Genomic DNA, 22,068 nt, shown 5'->3' with positions numbered 1-22,068 from the left:
ATTAGGCCGACAGTTACTAATGGGTGTGGATGGACTCAATCTCCCACACTCAGCCATTCTGCCATGTTAACCACGCAGTCCTGTTACCATAGTAAGAACTGCATAACAGCACAGCCTATCACATTACCAGCCAAGGAGCTAGCAAGTGTTGAATGTTCTTCTGTTACAGTTAAGGCAGGTGTCTAATTGAGTTTTTATGTCCTCCTGTCAACTGCTGTGAAGTCCTCTCTGACTTTAGCTCTCCAGGTCAAGTTTTTGTATATTAGTCTATTCTAGGCTTTGTTGCAGACATTTAGGATGAACATTCAACAAAGAATGGTATAATACCCTTTCCCTGTTTTCACTCTATCAAATAGTATTCTCTTGGAGAGAACAACTATAACATGTACTTATCAACCTTTTACGAACACTATAATTTCATAATAATGATGAAATATATAGATGAAAAGCAATGACTATGTACTATGAATATGTTAATTTAAGTTTTATTGTTATATATGAAGTAACAGAACAAAATCAATAAATGTTCATCTGATTCACTCTTAAATATTAACTTTTGCTGAATTAATTAGATTAGAAAGAAAAGAATCATCTAGTCAGTCTCTTAAATTACAGCTAACAGAGATTCTGAGATTTTGTTGCTGAAATTTAGACATATAAATGCAGAAGAGGGCAGGTCTCATTTCAAAGGAACATTGTGATAGCAGTGACCAGTGTCAGTCTTTCCCTATAATCGGAACATATGCTTTCATGGCTCAGCTAATAGTGTGCTCTGTACTAAATAGATCTATAGGACCACAGACCTGAACTTCATAAACTATTAACTGAAAATCAAATAAAAACAACATGCAAAAAATGGAACTGTACTAGGAAATCTAGCATATTAGGTGTACATGTGCATGTTCATATTCATGCCTATTAGAAATACCTTATGAATGTGGAACCTGATCATTGCACCTAGAATACTGTTTCATAGATTTGTATCAGTAAAACAAATCTAGTCAACTTTACAGTTGGGTTTCTTGAAAATATGTAACGGAAAGGATAATTTATATCCTTAGGAAAACTGAATAGCAAAATTATAATTTCGGCAAGTTTAATTTCTAAGGGAACTTCATCAAGTGGCATCAATCCTGCAATTATTGAGGGCATCAGCTTTCATTTGATTTTCTGGATAGCTATTGGTGTCTGTAAGTGTGAAACTTGAAGGTTATTTCCTCAGAGTCCCTTTCAGAATAAGTGTGGTTATGTTATCTTTTCAAACATTAATGCATCTAGTTTAGCAATGTTACTCTATTATGGTTGTTGAGCAGTTGTGATGGTTCAGTATTCCTTATCCCCAAAGCAGAGCATCATGCATAAAGGGACAGATCTACTATAAATTGTTATATTTTATGAATTGATAAAAATTTGGTAATTTAAAAAATGGTTGATTGGTAATGTATAATTTATTTTTACAGTTTCTTATCCAACGTTATTTAAATATGCAATGCATTTAACAACAGAAAAAGTGTAGGATTGTATGATAAAAAATATGTACCACATTTACAGTTCTGACTAACCTTTAGGAAATATAATGTCATTAAAGTGATGAGTTATTAAAAAGATTGTGTGTCTTTGAAAATTCTTTACATGTAAAACGTTTTACAGCCCAGTCACATCTTTTTCTTAAAACTTCACTGCTATTTACGTTTTTCAAAAATGTCATTTCATGCCAAAGAGTAATCTTAACCAACTATCCCCTATTAATATGTATTGTGATCAGTTGTTTCACTACATCATACTATTAATTAAACAACTTATGATACATATATAACTTTAAAACACTTTGGGTTATTTGCTACTTTATTTTACCAATATTTATCCTGTGAAATCTACTTTTATTTTGTGAGTCCTACTTTCATATATGCACCCCCACTCCGAATTTCCTAAAGGAAAACATTTATCAAACTTCATGAACATGGCAAACATTAGTGCAGTGTCATGAGATTTGCTGAAGTGAAGGTTCACTATTTCAAAATATCTAACATTATGATAGCGTAAGCATGTACATTTCTCAAAACAAGCTGCAGTTAGCTTGAAAATATTTCGAAAATTCAAAAACACCAGTGTTCAGTTCATGAGTATAAATACATTTGTGCAGAAATTTGATTGAAATCTAAGCCTACTGAAAAAATTGAAGGAATGTGTGACTATTTTAACTTGTGTTTATAAACATTAGCAAAGAAAATAAGTATTGATTAGGGGTGGGCGGAACTCGTGAGTTTCACACTGTGGAATTTTATGGAGTTTCATTAAAACTCTGCCAGATTCCACAGAGTTTTGCAAGTGAGCGGAATTAGGCATGTTGTGCTTCTCGTACTGATTTTTAGCGCTGGGAACTTCTTCCGGACTGTAAAAAGAAGGAATGGCACTATGTAGCACACCAGAAGGCACTCCTTATTTCTGCCACTTGAGTAGATTTTCCCGGCATTGAAAAATCGCACTGGGAGGTGTTCTAGTGCCCGGAAATCATGTTAAGGGAGGCAAATTCTCAATCGCATTTGGCCACTTAACATTGGAGAGCCGTACTCGAGAAAAAGCTCCACCATATGGCATTGGTGGAGTTTAGCCTGAACTCCGAGCTCTAAACGGAACACAGAGGGCCAAAACTATGTGAACTCTGCAGTCTGAGCAGAATTTTTCACCCATCCTTAGTATTGAAGTGTACAAGCTGAGGAAATTGTTAACAATGCTTGTATCTGCCTATATTTATTTTAATTATTTCAGAAAAGCTCCTTAGCTGAAGAATTACGAGTTTACATTCTCTAAATGGTCATTAATCCAACCATTTTTGTTCAGAAATGTAGCTGCTCATATGTGGTGCAATGAAGGAAAACAATGATGACAAATCTGTGAGGGTAAAAAACAAAATGTGATTTACATTTTTTTGGGATACTGCTGGGACAAAATTCTAAAAATGTCATTGTGACCTCTCATATGCAATGCAAAATTCCCACTATTGTGGGTTCTTTCATACTCTCTATTCTATTCTGAACAGCCCAATTATAGTATTGCCGTGCAACCACTTTTATGAATGTATTCAATTTTTTAAACTCTTTTTATATATGGTTGAGGACTTTGAAATGTCATCCTGGAGGTGATAATTTACATTTTTTCTTACATTTATTCTCATTGCAACAATTACTTCAAATTTTAGCCTGAACCTTCTTCAATCCATGCTCTAAATCCTACTTATACAATCCCACATTTTGGCTCCTAAAAGAGGTAACAGATATTTCAGAAATATCAGAATTCTCTCTGAAAACTTACTCTTTAACGGATCCTGCAAATTACCATGCAGAACTATCCCCTCATTCACACTGAAGCATTTATCAATGAATGTCTTTGCTTCTTTTTTTAGACCATAGCAGGAGATGAGTGATCAATATAAGACAAGAAAAATATTTTTGCACAATGAACTGACTCCAAAATGAAGAAAAATGCACTGTGGTATAACTGAAAAATGAAATTGTTTGCCTGTCTATGTATATTTAAGTTGAGAAGGGCGAAGTTTATGCCAAATGCAAGACAACATTTTAAAGTTCAACAAAATTAATTTGTGTCTGTTTCTTCCCATGCCAGGAGCTTTCTTCTAAGAGACAGAAAATGCTAAATTAAAAGTATGATATATTATAAGATGGAGAATACCATGCAAATTCCACAGCTCCTGGGTGAGGGGCTTTGGTAAATGGGCAGAAGGTTAAAAATCAAGCAATATATTTTAAAATAACTCAAAATAACTCGGCGTATGCATTTATATGTTTATTGTTAAAATTATGCTAATATTTACTATTGTCCCTAGGTGATACTTTGAATGGCCAGTTAGATGTGCTAGACAGATCAAACTCCAAGGAAGATACCAGCTCACCAGTTGATACAGACATGTATAATGGAAATCCATCAAGTACTTCTCAAGGGAGATACCCAGGACGATTTCCTTCTCACCTCCCAGACAATCATGTGCCTCTTGTGCAGCCCCCACGACGGCATCGTGAATACAACTGGAAGCAGCTTGGAGTAACTGAGTGTACAACTACTTGTGGGAAAGGTAAGGTCTGTTTTATTTGATGGCTTATTAAAAAGTCAGAAAGGAATATTGAACACATGGGCAAACTGTTGATATCCAGGTAAATCCTAATAATAATGCACTACAAAAAAAACTGTAAACACATTACAGTTGGCTATTTTTTGGATAAGTTATTCTATGTACTGAGAGTATAAACTGGTATTTAGGTTTACGTTTGAGTACTTTTCATATTGTGTTTGTTTAAAGTGATGGTGGTGGAGAACTTTACTGAAGCAGAATTTTAGCTCCAGAGGCAATGGTGGATTAGCTTTAAACAACCCTGTGCCCAGCAATGTATTGCAATTGCTGATCTGTAATGACCAGAGAAAGCTAGGAAGTATTACTAGTGCCACTGCCTGGAAAGCCAACACGACAGGTGCAAATCATTGATAGACAAGTCATGACTCTTACTCAGGGTGCACTCTGGGTTAGATTTCCTATTTGCATGGTATATTTTGGGAGCAACACATACCATATAGAGGGATCCAAAGGAACAAAATGGCCTAGGACCGATATAGGGAGAAATTGAAAAGACTGACCAGAAGGCTGCATAAAATTGATTTCAATTAAATACCCTTCAATGGAGGCCAACTGAACAGAACATTACTCTTTGCTTAAGAGTTTCACTGAAAGTACTGGCTCTCAGTTCTTGGTAGCCTTATGAGAATGTGATGAATTTTGCTATCCCAGCCATTAGAAATTACGTTTCTGGTTGGCAGATGTATGCATCATGTCCAAGCAGGAACCACAATCCTTGTTAGGGTAAGTCAGATGCACAAAATCATTTAACCTGTGCTCACTCTCTGGTAGCCTGGCACAGAGCAGGCAGACATAACTTACGAAGCAATGTGTAAAGTATATATGCAACACTTTAAACAGAAATGTAGTGAGAACACCACAAAAAGCTCCACACCAGGTTATAAATATAGATCATATTTTTATGACCAAACAAGATGAAAATGACAAAAATCCAATAAGAAGTCAAGATATGACTTTTTTAAAATTAAGCTTAGTTGTAGTGCTTAGAAACATAAAGAGCCAACTGGGGCTACCTGGTCACGCTAGACTGTGTCAAATCTGAAACGTCAGGCAGACTGTGATGGAACGTGGGTCAGACACAGGTACCAGCTTGGCCTACTGAAACAGTACCTTGGTTCAGAGTTGCATGGCGTTAAGAAATAGATGCGATTTAAGTGTTGGTGTTGATCCCAAAGATGTAGGCAATGCGTCAGTTCTGAGCCAGAGATGCATCGCGAATGGGGACAATGCACTGAGTAGTTGGCAATGTGGTGTTCCTGATCTTTGCAGCTGCAGCAAGAATGCACCGGCATTGATTGTGATGCAGTATCCTCGATCCTCGCAGCAGCAGCAATGCTACGATGTCAATGAAGATGCACCAGTTCTGATCGGTGAAACAGTGGTGATGTGCAGGTTCTGACAGTTGCAGTACTTGATACCCACTTCCAAGGGGCCTGGACTGGATTGGCACCACTTGGAAGGCCATGACTTGCAGCAAGCTAAATCCAGGTGCTGTTGCAGGATGATGGGAAGTCTTTGATGTCCCTGAGACTTAGAAGAGAGGGCAGGCCAGAATGCCCTTGGAGTCACTTTGGGTTCAAGTGAGATGGGTCCAGTCCTTCCTCAGCAGGACAGAGGACAGCAGGGCAGCACAGCAGAAACCAGTTGTTCCAGAGCAGCAGTCCAGAGTTGCAGTCTTTATAGCAGGTCCAGTAGCATACTGAGTTGGTGTGATCAGAGGTCCAGTATCTATACCCAGTTGTACCTTCAGAATGGGGGTGACTTTGAAGTGCACAGAGATCCTTTCTTCCTGCCCTGGCATCAGGCTTACTAAAGGAGGTATGCAGCCCATTGTATAGGGCAGGCCACTGCCTATTTTGGTGTATCAGCTTCTCCCACCTATTCTGCCCAGGAGGGCCCATCAAGATGCTGATGGCCCATCAGTCACACCTAAGCTCCCTTTGTGTGTGGCTGTCAAGACGGAATACACCAAGTCCAGCTATCACCTATCCCAGACGTGTATTGGAGACAGGTTGCAGGCACACAAGAGCAAGAAAATTCCAACTTTCTAAAAGTGACATTTTCAAAATTGTAACACTAAATCTGACTTTACCATTAAAGAGGATTTGTCATTACAATTCCATAGGTACTAACCATGAGATATCTACTCCTTCTCATTTAGGAATTACAGCTTATTAAATGTAGTAAGTAATCCAAATGTTAACCAATGAGAGAGGTAGGCCTCACAATAGTGAAAAATGAATTTGGAAGTTTTTCACTATCAGGACATGTACAACTTAATAGTACATGTCCTGCCTTTTAATTGCATAGCACCCTGCTCTATGTACTACTTAGGGCCTACCTTAGGGGTGACATGTATGTAATACAAGGGAAGTTTAAAGGTTGGCAAGAAGTTTTAAATGCCAAGTCCACATAGAGGTGTGACTGCACATACAGACTCTGCAAAGACAGTCCTGAGACATGTTTAAGTGCTCCTTAGGTGCCTGGCACAAGCAATTCTGCAATCCGACTAGTAGCACTTAATTTACAGGCCCTGGGCACATGTAGTGCACTTTATTAGGGACCTACAAATAAATTGAACATGCCAATTGTGAATGTGCCAATCAAATCATGTTTAGGGAAAAGAGCACACATACTTTAGCACTGATCAACAGTGGTAAAGTGCTCAGAGTCTTAAGGCCAGCAAAAACGAATTCAGCAAGAAGTGTGGGGTAAAATACAAAGAGTTTGGGGGTCACTCTGCAGTGGGGGGACATTTCCAACGCTATCAAAAAGTGATATATAAGATCGGCATGTAATTAAGCATTTCAGCACAGTACCAAGGGCTATAAACAGTTGGTAGAATTCTTGAACTTGTGTTATGGACCCAAGCTGCTGGCAAGGCCCTAGAGATGGGAGAGAGCTATTATTTTGTATTGCCCTTGGGAATGGGGCTATAATACTATTGGAAAATTCCACTAAGTATATTTTGTTTCTAAATGAACAAAGAGAAACAAAAAGGTTAAGATTAAAACGTTGGTCAATGGATGGTGTTTTTGGCCCGAGACACCTCATTATCTTCAGTGGGACTCGTAACATTCCAAGGTACTAAAAGAAAGTAAAACATACTGAACTCTGAATTTTTGAGAGGGTACTGCTCTCCAGGTGCGAAATACAACCTTTGATAAAAGTACATTGTTTCATAGCTTATTTGACGTGAGGTTAACACTCTAAAACTAGGGAACTCAAATGAGGCCGTCTATATTTTATGTAGTGCCGCAAAGTAACGAAAGAAAGAGGTAGCAGTTTTTTAAAATGTTGAATGCATAAAAAAATATGGAAATCAGTTTCAGATCTTTTGTGCCTAAAATCAGCCTGAATAATAGAGGTCAAAGACTAAGGGCCTGACCCTGTGGGAGGAGGCCGCTGCCAGTTTGGCAGTCTCACCCCCCATCGTATTATGATGTTTCCACCGGGCTGACCGGTGGAAAAGTCACAATTATGAAGTTTTCTCCAGTCAGCCCAGTGGAAACAGTGTGGTGGCATTGGTCTCGGATCTCTTGGGGAGCCAAGGTAAATACTGTTGCACACAGCACCCTTGGAATAGCTCAGCACGGTGGTGCTGAACTCTGCACCGCCATGGCTGACCACGTCTGCAACCACCACCAACCTGTCGCGATCCCTGATCCCAGCGGAGGTGGTGGTCTCCTGGCAGTCTGACTGTCAAGATCATAATCTGGCAATTGGATCGCCAGGAGTGCAGCGGTCTGACCACAAAACTTGTAATGATGCCACAAATCATGAGGAAAAGCGTTTTGGTGGAATGGTGTTGTATTAAACGCAATACATGTAGTACCTATTTTCTGTGCTCTGTTGCATTAAGATTTTTAAAGGGTTCTGAATTTTCTGATATGTAAATGGTGCTTGCTCATACTTCTGTCTATTTTCGAAAGTATATCTCAGTCGACAGCTCTGGCACTCTATGAGCTCTGGTGCATAAAAGACAGTTCATACATCGTTGCATTGATTAATTTTGCCTAATGTGGATAGGTGGATAATGATTTCAGCATCAAGGGGACTCTGGATTCCCATACCAATACTTCATGCCAACATTATTCTCCTAGATGTGTCTGGGTATCTCTATTTCCATGTCAAGAGAAAACTATTACATCTAACCTGATTACAGATCAGCTGTAACAACATTGAGGTCATGAACACAGAACCTCAATGGCCAGCATACATCTGCCATTCATTTCCTGCACAATTCATTATTTCAGTTTCAGCGCTCGCCAGTTGTCTGCTCCTGGAAGCAGTAGAATGGGTATCACGTGGTTCTAGTTTGGAGCAGCTTAACTCCTCACAGAAGAAAAAGATACAAATAAAATGCCTTTTTTTGTTGTAAGAATGTCTGTTCTGTAGCTGTTGCTTCTTATGAGAAGAAAGGATGCATTTGTGCTGTCGCCTTTGCACTAGTCAAAAAAGTTGTCCATCAAATTTATGTACACAGCGTTATGACACTGTTAACTCAAATGCGCTGCAGTGTGTCAACTCGACTTCATTGAACTCAACCTACAACATGAATTTGCCACGTCTTTTAAACACGCGGGGAAAAGTAACCCTATTAGACCATGACACAGGCAGAGGTATATACTGTTTATCAATACATTATTTTTTTCTGTAAATCCTTCACGATTGTGTTAAACATCCCTTAAACAAAATATTTAAAACCATTTGTCTCACTCTTTCCAGTAAACGGATCCCGATACTAGATGATTCAACAGAAACACATTTGGTATCATTTATGGGTATTTCCAACCTGAAGGAAACTGCCTACGGCACGATGTAATGCCTAGTCCTGGAGAAATTAATCGTAGAAATTTGACTACATGGGCCAAACAGTTTTTCAGCGTGACATACTAATGTAAAGCCAGAAATAAATGTCAGATGAATGATGAAAATGCACACTAGTGTGTCAAGGTCGTGGATTTAGGTTCAAACGAATTGCTGATTTGCGTTAAACGTTCAGCTGACAGTTAGACTAGTGGTAAAGTCAAAATATTATACTTTCAGGATATTAAATGCAATTTTCTAAAATCATATTATTTCTCATGCATTTAGTGTACTGGTGGATCGAATTGTGTCATGCTGTCCCCAGGAAGATTTTGTGTTTTCACGGGTAATATGGTACCCATTATGTGTCAAAGAAATTACCTCTATCATGCAGCATTAATACTCTCTGATTATAAAAGGTATGAGGAATGTAACACATGCTGTCCTTTATTGTGCTTGCTGGATGTTTCACTCTTCCAAGTGTTTTTCTTCTAAAAGTATGACATGCTCTTTTATTTGACTAAACCTATTATAAACATTTTTTGTTGTTGCTTACTTTTCTAGGTTCACGGTTTCCTATTTTCCGTTGTGTAAACAGAAATACCCATGAAGAAGTCGCGGACAGTTTTTGTGACTCCAGCGCCAAACCTAGTGCAGAGGAAGAACCTTGTAATGTATTCCCGTGTCCAGCCTTGTAAGATACATTCACATTTAATAAAGGACAAGCGAAAAATGAATTTGCCATTGCATTTTCAGAAATATCTGCAGTTTAATTAGCAAGGTTCACACTAATATCATCCAAATGCAGTCATATGTTTGAATACCAAGTACAAAAATATTGTCCTACAAAACTAATATAGTCATAATATCGATCGTAACAATATCGTGAAAGTAGGTATATCTAGATAAGTACACATTTACTACTCTTAATTCCGCATCCATATATACCCTACTGGTATAAGTATTGTGATCTAAACTTTAGGATAGCAAAGAGAAATATTGTGGAGAAGAGTCTGCGTAGGTAAGTAGTATTGTCAATGGCACATCTATGTATCTTCATGAAATATATATTAAAAAGGTACATACATGAGGAAAAAAAGAATGATTAATCTATTCTTCCTTAAATGATGATAATTAATAGCCTGGTCATGACATTTTTGTGTATTTAGATTTAACACTCAATATGCTGATAGAATTCTCCAGATGCACACATATATAATCCAACTGGTTATTTCCTAATTGCAATTCACAAAGGTATTAGTGGGCCAAACCAGAACAGAGTGCTGGAAACGTACATATCTTTTTTATAGTAAGGCCCTGACCAACTCTGTTAGCAGCATGTTTCATCATCAGGCTTCACCCTGGTCCCTAGAAACCTGGATAGGCTCAACATTAGTGGAGTAAAGAGTACTTTGATATGTCTTCTTGGGGTAGATATGAGAAATAAATATACCTAGGGGATGGCCCTGGTATGGTTAAAAACAAAAATGCTTATGGATATAATTCTCCTTGTATCCTATTTTTCAACATATTTCATCTGTTTTCAAGGGGCCTCTATGCGTCCATAGCTTACATCAGGACTTACTGGATCCATTGACTATTTTATTCAGTGTCTTATAATACTAGTTCAGTGTTAGTTTAGGAATTAGAAAGGATTTTCTACACAAATAAGGCATGCAGACTTAGCCTGGAGCACACACAGTACCTACTGGTGCCCTACATTTATATATTCAAGAAAGTCTAGGAATGGGCAGCTGACATTCCTCTGTAGTCACAAATTCATCAAGGGTGGCTTGACAACTCACCTCCTACATTTGCAATCCCAATTCAGAATATATATACAGTGAAATAAAACCAAAAGCATTTAACTTTGTAGGCCTTGCTCGACCTTTCCCTGAATAAGCCTAGATAGGAATAAAATATATATTTCCATTGCCACCAGGACAAATGCTAGAAAAACACTTCAATGATATTTCCAAACCAAATACTTTTCTTAATCTGATTTAACATTCAAGTCATATTTTTGAAAATGGAGGAGGAAAAATAACTTTGGGAAAATTTACTTTAGGCTGTAGCAAAAATTGGAGTAATATTTGAAGGGGTGAGAACCCACTTCAAATAATCACAATCCTTGTTAGGATGAACCACAAGAGTCACTAAATAAACTCTTGCTTAAACCTCTGGTAGCGTAGAGGAAATTTGTAAATTATTTATGCAGTACGCAAACAGTAATAAAGTTAAAACACAACACAAGAAAAATCCCAAACTGATGTAGAAAAATTAGAGTAAATAAATGAAAAAAGTAACACCAAAACAACAAAAATCCAATAAGTAAACATAGATGTGAATTTTCAAGTTTTAGCTAGAAATATAGCTAGAATACATCAAACATGGTTGTGCTAGACTGGCTCAAGGTCAAATGTTAAATGACTGCAGTGTCATGTCGGTCAAGTACAGTGGCCAAGTTTGCCCTAGTGGAATGTTTACCTTCTGACCTAGAAATTTATTATGGGAAAAAGTGGTAGTTGATGTGCTATCCACGAGGCAAGTTACAAGTTGGATCTGAAACAGGGCTCGGTGGCAGAGGGTTGCTGAAGAACGGGGTCCTGGTGCAGTCGTCAACAAAGGTGGGAAAGCTCCAAGTGGATGAAGTCCAAAAACTGTGCCCAGGAAGTCCTTGGCATTGACAGGTTGCTACTCTTCGCCGGTCCAGATGAAGTCCACTAATTTTAGACTAAGAAACCTTTCTGGAAATCATAACTACTTCAGTGGGGCAAACAAGCACGCTGAAGCAGATCCGTGATTCGACGAAGATAGCTGTGGATTTTATGGTGTTTCTTGTCTCCGATGGTTCTCCAGTCAGAATGTTGGAAAAACATTTGCAAGTCCTGCTTCTTACAGTTCAGGGACAAGAGTGCACACTAACACCAGCCAAGGGTTATGGACCTTGGAGGCACCAGTTGGGCTTTAGGACTTACTCAATCTGAGGCCAGTAGCAGGGTATAGGGCAGGTCTAATTAATACTGGTTAGCTGGCACCTGCAGGGAAGGGGTCTCTTGAAGTTTATTGTCTCCTTGTAGCTCAAACAGGAGGACAGTCAACTGACCCTTAGAGTTAATTCTTCAATCCTGGGTTCAAGGCAAGCGGACCCAGTCTTCTTTAAAGGTTCAGACAACAGAGCAGAGCGGGATCATCCGATTGTCGCAGGTCCGGGATTGTTCTGAAGGGAGGTAGGTGGGGTCCATTTTTATGCCCAGAGCCAGCCTGTGGGCAGAGAGCAAGTATTTGTCCAGCCTGTAAAGCAGTTCTGGTCATTTGCAATACCACCACTGTTTTTGGTGCCATCCTGACTAGAGAGACAAAGGAGAAGCAGGCCTAGGTGTGAACTTTAACTGCCAACAGCAATGTAGGCATCCTTTGAAACTCTGGAGGGGCCTAAAGACAGCCCCCCAGGCCATCCTGTCAAAAGGGGAGTCCTCCTCCTCCCTACTCACAGGGCTCTCTTCCACTGCCTATAGCAATACATATATCAACACAGGTAAACCAGCCATCAGAGATAAGTTGCCAGTTACACATAGGCTGCAAAGCCTTTTGGTATTAAGCGGAAAAATGCCAACTTTCTAAAAACATAATTTCCAAAATAGTAATATAAATAGTAATGTAAAATCTGACCTGACCAATAAGTTAGAGTTTAAATTACTATTAATATGAGTCCTTAAACCATTTTTCTAGCTAATCCCAAACTGAATTTAGCACTTATTAAAGGCAATAGTGTAAACCAATGTTAACCTATCGGAGAGCCACAGTGAAAACAGCTTTGTAGGTTTTTCACTGCCAGCCCATGTACAACACTAAGGGGGTCATTCCGACCCCGGCGGTCAAGGACCGCCGGGGCCGGGGATGCGGGAGCACCGCCAACAGGGTGGCGGTGCCCCGCAGGGCATTCTGACCGCGGCGGATTGGCCGCGGTCAGAAGAGGAAAACCGGCGGTCTCCCGCCGGTTTCCCGCTGCCCTGGGGAATCCCCCATGGCGGCGCAGCTTGCTGCGCCGCCATGGGGATTCTGACACCCCATACCGCCATCCTGTTCCTGGCGGTTCGCCCGCCAGGAACAGGATGGCGGTATGGGGTGTCGTGGGGCCCCTGGGCACTGCAGGGGCCCCCGTAAGAGGGCCCCACAAAGAATTTCAGTGTCTGCTGTGCAGACACTGAAATTCGCGACGGGTGCAACTGCACCCGTCGCACCTTCCCACTCCGCCGGCTCCATTCGGAGCCGGCTTCCTCGTGGGAAGGGGTTTCCCGCTGGGCTGGCGGGCGGCCTCCTGGCGGTCGCCCGCCAGCCCAGCGGGAATACCAGAATGGCCTCCGCGGTCTTTCGACCGCGGAACGGCCATTTGGCGGTGCCCGCCAGCCTCAGAATGAGGCCCTAAGTATACATGTCCTCCATTTCAGTTATCATGCATACAGCCCCATGGGCATTTAGGGCCTACATTAGGGATTATATAAGCATTAAAAAGAAAGATTTAGGCCTGGGAAAATGTTTATTTTTCTGCATTGAAATGGTAGTGTAAAACTACACACCAAGGCTTTATTGGCAGGCCTGGAGACATGTTTTAGAGGGCTACTTTAGAGAGTAATGCAATAAATGCTGCAGCCTAATATTATCCCGGGGTACATGTAGTACCAATTACTAGGGACATATAAGTAAAGTACATAAGCCAATGTAAACATGTTACCATCTTTAGAATGTGCAGCACAACCACTTTATGATTGGTTGGCAGAAGTAAAGTGTGCAGAGTCCTATGGCTAACAAAAATGGGTTCAGCAACAGAAGGCAAAAATCTGGGGGAAATTCAGGCAAGAGATGACCATTTCCAACAGGCTGAATGATTCAGAACTGTCTTAAAACTAATTCTGTCATTAATCACACTAGCAATTTGGGGGTGGACAGGAACTGTTAACAGAACAGTGCAGCTTTATCACTACCTCTTTTGACTTGGTGATGCTCCGGACGGCTACTCCTACTTATGCAAAGTACTCTCCAAGACAGCCAGAGTCCAGTTGCAGGAGGGGAAAGAACAGGTTTTACCCTGTCATTTCTGAGAGTCGATCTAGATAGAGTTGTGCCTAAGCAGCTGAAAATTGGTCTGCCTAGTAGCAGCTGGGCCTGCCATCTTGAAACAGGGGTTCCTGGGTAATTGTTTAGTAAACTGAAGAGGAAGTGATTCAAAGAAAGTGGGGGCACTGCAATAAAATTGTTAGGATTGGGTGGTCCAATTTCTCCAATCTCTGGCTAATACATAGGATAAATCTCACATCATAAGTACCACCATCTTCTCAGAACATTTCTGGACCTAGGATGACACCATCTGAGAAAGGCAGTCCTGTTGGAAGACGTCCCCTCACTTCTTCTTTAGGACGAGAACTCACACATGGACTTGATAACTCCTGACTATTGCTGGCAACCAGAGATTGGAAATGCTTTCCAGTGATCAAGTAGGTGGCCTCCTCTTTGCCTTCTTCAGGGGCAAAACAGCTAAAGGAATCTTAGTTCTGAGACATTGCAACTGACCACAGAGGAATTGACCCTGCAAGAGATGTGGCTGGAGAGAGAGCCAGTGCCTAGATGCTTGCCTCAAGCAGCTAGTGGCTGACCAGGAGGAGCTTTTTCAGCACTTGGGTAAAGCTGGCATTTTGCTATTTTTTCCACCTCTGTCTGGCCTGTTCAAACTCAGGCTTGCTCAAGTAGGTAACACTCAAACTGGGTTAAAAAACTAGTTCTTCTCACTCAAGAGTTTTGGCAGCCTGGAAACTAGTTCAGCAGGACCTCACTGCAAAGGTATTTGGCCTTGTAGAGGCATGCCCGGCTACAGTTTTCAGCCTTGTCATACTGGAGAACTTTGATTTTCAATAAAGTGACTAAAAACGAAGGTAAATCATTGGATTAAGGCAGTAAATATGTGTGACCCTCAAAGCGACTTTTGTGGCCACAAAATCAAGGTTTGTCCTGCTCTGAGCTTTTGGCGTCAAAACCACTGTCTTCAACAGGAGCTCGAGAAACATGTATCTGATTTGAAAGGAACCTTGTCAATCGCAACCTTGGACCTTGCCCCATTGGAAGGCTTTGACTTCCATTTCAGAGACTAGGGCCTGATTTGGATTTCACTGGACAGGTTACTCTGTCACAATAGTGATGGATATCCCATCCACCGAAATATGAATCCCATTATTTCCTACGGAATTTATATTTCAGTAGATGGGATATCTGTCACCGTTGTGACGGAGTACCCCATCTTTTGCAGTCTAAATTAGGCCCTAATTCCCTAGGAAAAACCTTTGACGGGGACAATTGCTTTGTGTGTCCAACACCTGTCCATCGTAGTGAGGCTAAATTGTACCTAGGTACTGGTCATCTCTTGCTTTGGATTGGCACATTACTTCATGATTTTTGTCTTAATATTTTAGCGATTTATAACTCTGACCCTCCCTAACTTTTTTTAACAACCTTGTTGTCGTTTTGCTCGTTAAATTTGTCTTGATTTTCTAAATTGGTTTGGAGATTTTCTTTCTTGGGTTCTTTATGTTAAAGTTATTGGTACTGCTTAAATTTAAAACACAGCTTTCTGTGGATTGCCTGCTTCTTGTGTCTTAGTTAGGAGGGGTTAAACAGAGATTCTCTCTGAGCTGTTTTTGACCTAACAAGTGTGGGTTTTTTTCATTTGTTTTTTTTCTTATAGATAACTTCCCTCCCTGACACAATAAGTAATATATTTAAATGGTGCTGAATACTAAATAGCTGAGAATGTAGCATACTTATACACTATATGATGCTCTGGGGATGGGAGAGGAGAGAGATCCTACAAGCTGACATCAAGGATACGGTGTTGAATTTCTGGTATTCACTTAACTCGTTCCTTTTATGCAGCACCCTACTGGCCAGCAATTGTAGGTAATTGTATATATATTTTTTTTAAAACAGTAAAAAGGTTTAAACCTAAAATCGACTAAGATTAAAAAAAATGCAGACTAGATTTCAGGTAATGTGTCTAAAAATATTCGCTTAGAGTTTGACATTGCGGATGAATGGCCAGCCTGTATTAGACATTAAGGGCCTGATTTAATTTTTGACAGATGGGTTACTCAGTCACAGTGGTGAAGGCTTTACCGTCTGTCGAGACGTAGATCCCATTATATTTCATGGGATTTGTATTTTGGTGGACGAGATATCCATCACCTTTGTGATGGAGTAACCCCCAGCCACGGACTAAATCTAGCCCTAAAGGTCCCTTTCTTCCATGCTATATATGGTAGGTTGATTCTTATATATCGGTGAATCTCAGGGTTCAACCATGTGGATTACATATAACCTCTGTAATCATCTGACTTAGCTGTCATTGATTACTTTTAAGTGCAAGTGCACTACTCATACCCTATGTTTCCATTTCCATTCAGGATAAAAAGATCTATGCTCAATTTTGCATCAGATACGTGGAATCTGTTTGACCTTTGGGAATATTCCTTCTGTAATTTTCTGCTTCTTTAAAATGTTTTGCTTACCCAGATTTGATCGTCTAAGACACCTTCATCAACGAAAGGTAGTAATCAGATATGTAATCAGTTAGGTAACATGGCATACTCAGAGCTGTTTCCCATTTATTTGCTCCTATTTTAAGCAGTTGTTTTGGAACAAGTATCTGTTAGGTTTGGGGATGGCAGAGCAGAGCATTCAATTGTAGGATTCAACCTACAAACCTGTGTGTCTGCCACTGCAACAATAAGAAGAGGGCATCCCCTTCTGGAATACATGCACCAGCTCATAAGAAACCTGCATGAATAAATTGATGTCCCCAAGAACAAACCATTTTACGACGTTGAAAAAACACAAAAGGCATAAAACTGACAGTGCACATTGAAAGTATTTTATAAATAGCATAGCAGTGATAACGATAAACGCTGAACCATAAACATTATCGAAATGGGTGAAGATAGAGGATCAGCAGAAACAATACAATGTCTAGGAATTAATCTTAAAGGTGAACCCAGCTGTTAGAAGGCAAGTGACAAACACGTGGGATAATCATCATGACTCCAGTATTGTGCAAAAGGCCATTTATTAGGACAGGATTGCAACAAACATTATAACGTATCACAACATCTTTAACTCCTTAACATAGCAACTGTATTTTCTCCTTTGACCCCTCATCACCATTTTCTCCTCAATAATGCCTCACACATTCTTTTTTGCCCTTCACCCCAGTCACGCCCTCCCATCACTGTTGTCCACATCTCTTCCCTTCAAAACATCCTCCAATCACCACTTCACCACCTGTTCCAGTCAACCTACCCCCAGATCTTCTTTCACCTGAACTCCTTATTCCTCCTCCAAAGGGGTGGATCTGCTGGCATCTGACTCTCCACCCACCACATATCCCTCCCACTCACCAGCAACCTGTCCTAACTTGACAGCCCTCACCTAAAAAAAAAAAAAACCTGTAACAAAAAGCTCCTTTCCCTTTACCAGTGAGCCGTGTGACTTACCTCCCCCTCCAAACAACCAGTTCCCCGTCTCCTCGCCACGAAGTTTCCCAGGGAAAGACTAGCCTGTGACTAGCTGTCCCCGGGACCTTCCAATGAAGTGTATACTCATTCCTCCTAGTTGACCATCTGAAAGGAGAAGGAAAGAGCTTAACATTCATGGTGAAATGGTAATGTGAATTTTGATAGCCTCTTCTTATTGTTTTAAAATGTGTGTCAGCATTTAAGAGATACTATTGCATCAATGGTAATGTATTCAATTTTGCCTTGGAAACCTTCAGCTGGGATATAGGAGAGTGGTCAGAATGCAGCAAAACTTGTGGTCTTGGCATGCAGCACCGCCAAGTCCTTTGCCGGCACATCTATGCTAACCGTACACTGACAGTCCAGCCATATCGGTGTCAAAGCCTGGAAAAGCCAGAAACAACAAGCTCGTGCCAACTTAAGATCTGCAGTGAATGGCAAATCAGAACAGAATGGACCCCTGTAAGTAACAACAATTCATGTTTTTCAGAAGTGATGCATCGACATTTCTGTTGGGCTCTCATTTTACATTTATTGGTAGATTTTGAATAGCTTCAACATTTTATAGCAGTGGATGCTTAGAAAAGGTACTGTACTTACTTTCACTTAAAACATTTTCAACTCATCACCCTTAGGGGCATACTTATGAGCCTCTTACGTCACTATTGCATCATTTTTTGTGATATAACAATGGCACAAACCTTGAAATCATATCTATGAGGCCACTCTAAGCCACTTTGTAGGCCCTGAATGGCCTCATAGATATGGAGTAAGGCAAGCCTGCACAAATCACTGCATTGTCTTAGTATGCACAAAGGAGGCACTATATGGGCATTGCTATGGGAGTTCCCATGCAACACCAATGGATTTTGATTCATCCCAAATTTTCTAAGAGCTCGTAAACCTGGGGATGCGCCAAAACCTTATGCCTCCACAGGGGAGACGCAACAAGGAGAAATAACTTTATTTACGCTCCCAGATTTCTTTTAATGCAGGAAGGTGCCACTTTCTGCATAAAATCAATCCCACTTGCTATACAGACACCCTTGCACCATGATGCAATGGTGTCTTTGTTGGCGCTATGCTGCAAAAATGGCGCAAGTGCAGTGGGAAAGGACAGGAATGTGCCATATGCTATAGATACAACACATTCCTGCCCTTTCTTTTTGACACGGGCAGTGCAGCAAGGTGACTTGCTGCACTGTCCTGCACCAAAAGACCATAAATATGGGCCTCAGTATAATAAAGTTGACTATTCAAGTGGTTGGACATTCTTCGCCATTCATCCAACATCTCTGCATGGGGTCTTGCACTTGCTGATACAACTAGCAACAACCTAGCCCTTTTTATCTTCTCCTTCAATGGAAACTCAAGTGTCCCTTATAGCTGAGATAGTTTTTTTTCCATCTAGACTCTCTGATTCACAGTGTCCCTTACCTTTACCACCAACAGGCTGATGTTCCCCTGGTTTTCGAAAGGCAAGAGTGCATTAGTGGGCCTTTGTTAGGTAATAGGATGTTTCTTAGTGAAATTCACAGGGTGTGAGTCTAAAAGTTCCCCAAAACCAGTGAGTAATATGGCTATGAAGGGTGACAACTCTATATTGCAACCTCCAATCACAGTGAGAGGAACTTGCATATCTGCTACAATGAGCCACATACATCCTGTAACTCAGACATTCCACAGCCAGTAGGACAGCTTGGTGGGATAATCCAGCTGCTGCATAAGTAGTTGTGTGTATTCACGTTTCTTTCTTTCTATACTCAAATTTGTTTTTGCTTAACATTATGTATGTCATGCCACGTGATCTCCATGGAACACCAAAGGATGTCTCAGAGAACCTTTTTTGATAGTAGAAGCATCTTTAATTGGTTGCAATAGAAAACTGTTATGTGTGTGAGTTCCTATTTAAATCCCTTTATAAAAACAGACAGTGATATAGAAATGGTTTAACTACAATACTAGAATACACAACGTGCAGATAGTTTTCATAAAGCTGAATAGAGATCCATTGATATTTCACTCCTCAATCCCCATCATTTACTTTAATCTAAAGTATATGTAGACATTGTGATGCCTATCCACCAAAAACAGAGTAAACTGAGTAAATCTGCTTCCGTAAAAGTAGTTATATCAAAGGTTGCGGATTACCTTGTTTTACTAGTTTGCATACATCCCTAGTGACATGCCTGGAAAAAGTTCACCAGATGAAGATTTTAATGTCAACTGTTGGGGATGTCATGTGACAGCTCTTCGGGCTTCTATTCCCATTGTGTGGAATGTCTTAATTACTTCCCGGTAATCTTCATTACTCTTAGTCCTGTTTGTCCCCATCCCATTCATTAGTCATGAGGTGAACCCACCTTCTAAAACAGAAAAAAGAACCGGAAAAAGCCAAAAAAATGTGTCCCACCATCATAGGCAATAGCCTATAAGGGTACACTATACTCAGCATTGCTCCTGGAATACCAATACCAATCACACCCCAACATCTGAAGGTCTCAGTAACCTTGAGGGCAGGAGGGATGTAATGATTGGGACAGGTACAAATGGGACGAGTAATGAAGATTAGTGGGATGCAATTAAGACATTACCACTAGGTCCTTATGTCCCCGTCCCAATCATTACTTATGAGGAATACCAAAGCTGTTCCAAACTAAACTTTCAGATATCCATATCTCAAAGAAAGAACACCAAAGACATAGGCAAACCAAAATTCAGTAAAAAGAACATAAAGGTTTTAGTGCACAAAGCCAATGCAAAAAATCTGGGCAATGCAGCACCTAAGACACCAGGCCCAAAATTCATATGTGCATAGAAAACATTCTGAAGGTGATAATGTCACAAAGGTATTTGGGCCAGCCCACGTAGCTGCATGATAAATCGAGCAATGGACACATCCCATGCTTCAGACTCATCCAAGAGGAGGAAAGGTTCCTAGTTGAACGCCCCTGAATGCCACCATTGTGGCGGGGGAACCCAGAAAGTGAGTAATCCAGAAAAATAGCCTGCTTTATCCATCTGCTAATGGAAACCAGAGAACCTTTCTCATCATTACAAGATGCCCCAAAGGAAACAAAATGTGAGGCAGGTTTCTTGAAAGGCCTGTTCACATCCAGAAGATGCCACCCTAAATCCTGAGAAGTCACTGACACATCCAACAGTGCTGGCCAAATAGCCTGATTTCGGTAAAAAAAGCTGAAGCCACCGTTGTCACAAAAGAGGGATTTACCCGAAGCACCACCCCGTCTTTAAAAAAGTGTGAAAAGGTTCCCTAGCCATAAGAGCCACCAATTTTCCTGGCTGAATTAATGGCCACTAGAAACACCACCTTGAAGGTAACAAACTTAATTTCAGCCTGCTTAAGAAGCTCAAAGGGAGCTGAAGTAAAAGCCTTAAGCACCAATGAGACATCCCAAAGAGGAAACAGAGGTTTAGTCAAAGGCCTGGAATGAGAAAAACCTTTTAGTAAAAGGAATACCAAAGCATCAGACTCCCCCAAATGGCCCCATGGAGCTTGAAAAGCACTGATAGCAGCCCACTGGGCTCTTAACTTGAAAACTGACAACTACTTTTCATACTCATTCCAAAGGAACTGTAACACCTCCAGAATACAACACTCCACAGTAGAGACAGAATTCTTCATACACCAAGACTGGAAATGTGCCCAATGGCACCCATAAGAGTGCAGCATGGATGGTTGCCAGGAATTATGGACAACCACTGGTAGGTGATCTGTCAGTCCCTTATGCTGCCAATCCCTTATGCTGCAACCCCTCCGTTCAACCTCTAAACCAAATGTTTTAGCCTCTGGGGGAGAACCCTGGTTGGGAACTGGAGAGGAGCCGGGGAGAGACGAAGTAACCAAGAATCCTAAAGGGCCAAGGACTTCAACAGTGGAAACCACACCCTCCTGGGCCAAAAAGGAACCACTAGGATCATCAACCTCTCCTCCCTAGTGGGGAATCAGAGGAAAAAGAGGGAATGCATAAAGAAGCATGTTGGGCCATGAAACCAGAAGAGTATCTACTACTCACGCTGCCCCCTATGTTGCCCAGGTTCAAAATCTTCGAAGTTGGGCATTGACTCAGAAGGCATAATGATCAAGAAAGGGAAGCTGAAACCTCCAGCAATTTTCCCTGAAAACAGACACCTCAAGGGACAATTCCTGTGTGGGGGCAAGACCTGACTGAGAGAGTCTGGAATCACATTGTCCACCCCCCTGATGAGGACAGCTGAGAGAGAAAGAGACTGAACTCTCCCCATGCCATCAACTCCCTGGTCACTAAATGAGCCCTGGCCACTAAATTCAGGGATCTTGTCCTGCTGCCCCCCTAATTGTTTATGTTACAACCACAACTTGATTGTATGTTCTGGTCAGCACATGGCATCCCAACAAGACCCCCTAAAAAATGCCACAGAGCTCGCTTGACAGCCATCAGATCCCTTCAGTTGGACAACCACCTGCTCACGATCAGAGGCCAATGAGCTTGAGTGGGTGACCTCTCCAGTGTTGTCCCCATTTAAAGTAGCTGGCATCCGTCATCATAATCA

At 40.9% G+C, this 22,068-nt stretch overlaps 1 protein-coding gene across 4 annotated transcripts in view; it reads left to right on the top strand.

Moving 5' to 3' along the window:
- Nucleotides 1–22,068, top strand: part of THSD4 (thrombospondin type 1 domain containing 4) — a 1,878,668-nt gene that overhangs the window by 1,703,372 nt on the left and 153,228 nt on the right. For 2 of the 4 annotated variants that reach the window (XM_069222360.1, XM_069222362.1), the window contains 3 exons: nucleotides 3,845–4,090; nucleotides 9,521–9,650; nucleotides 17,772–17,976. In XM_069222360.1, coding sequence (XP_069078461.1) covers nucleotides 3,845–4,090; nucleotides 9,521–9,650; nucleotides 17,772–17,976 — 581 coding nt within the window. The remainder of the gene's footprint in view (nucleotides 1–3,844; nucleotides 4,091–9,520; nucleotides 9,651–17,771; nucleotides 17,977–22,068) is intronic. The other 2 variants (XM_069222359.1, XM_069222361.1) reach the window with 1 other exon arrangement.

This window comes from Pleurodeles waltl, chromosome 3_1, assembly GCF_031143425.1.
Source record: "Pleurodeles waltl isolate 20211129_DDA chromosome 3_1, aPleWal1.hap1.20221129, whole genome shotgun sequence".
Lineage (NCBI taxonomy): Eukaryota > Metazoa > Chordata > Amphibia > Caudata > Salamandridae > Pleurodeles > Pleurodeles waltl.
Note: the sequence above shows the minus strand (reverse complement) of the source record. Positions and strands in the feature narration are given on the sequence as shown.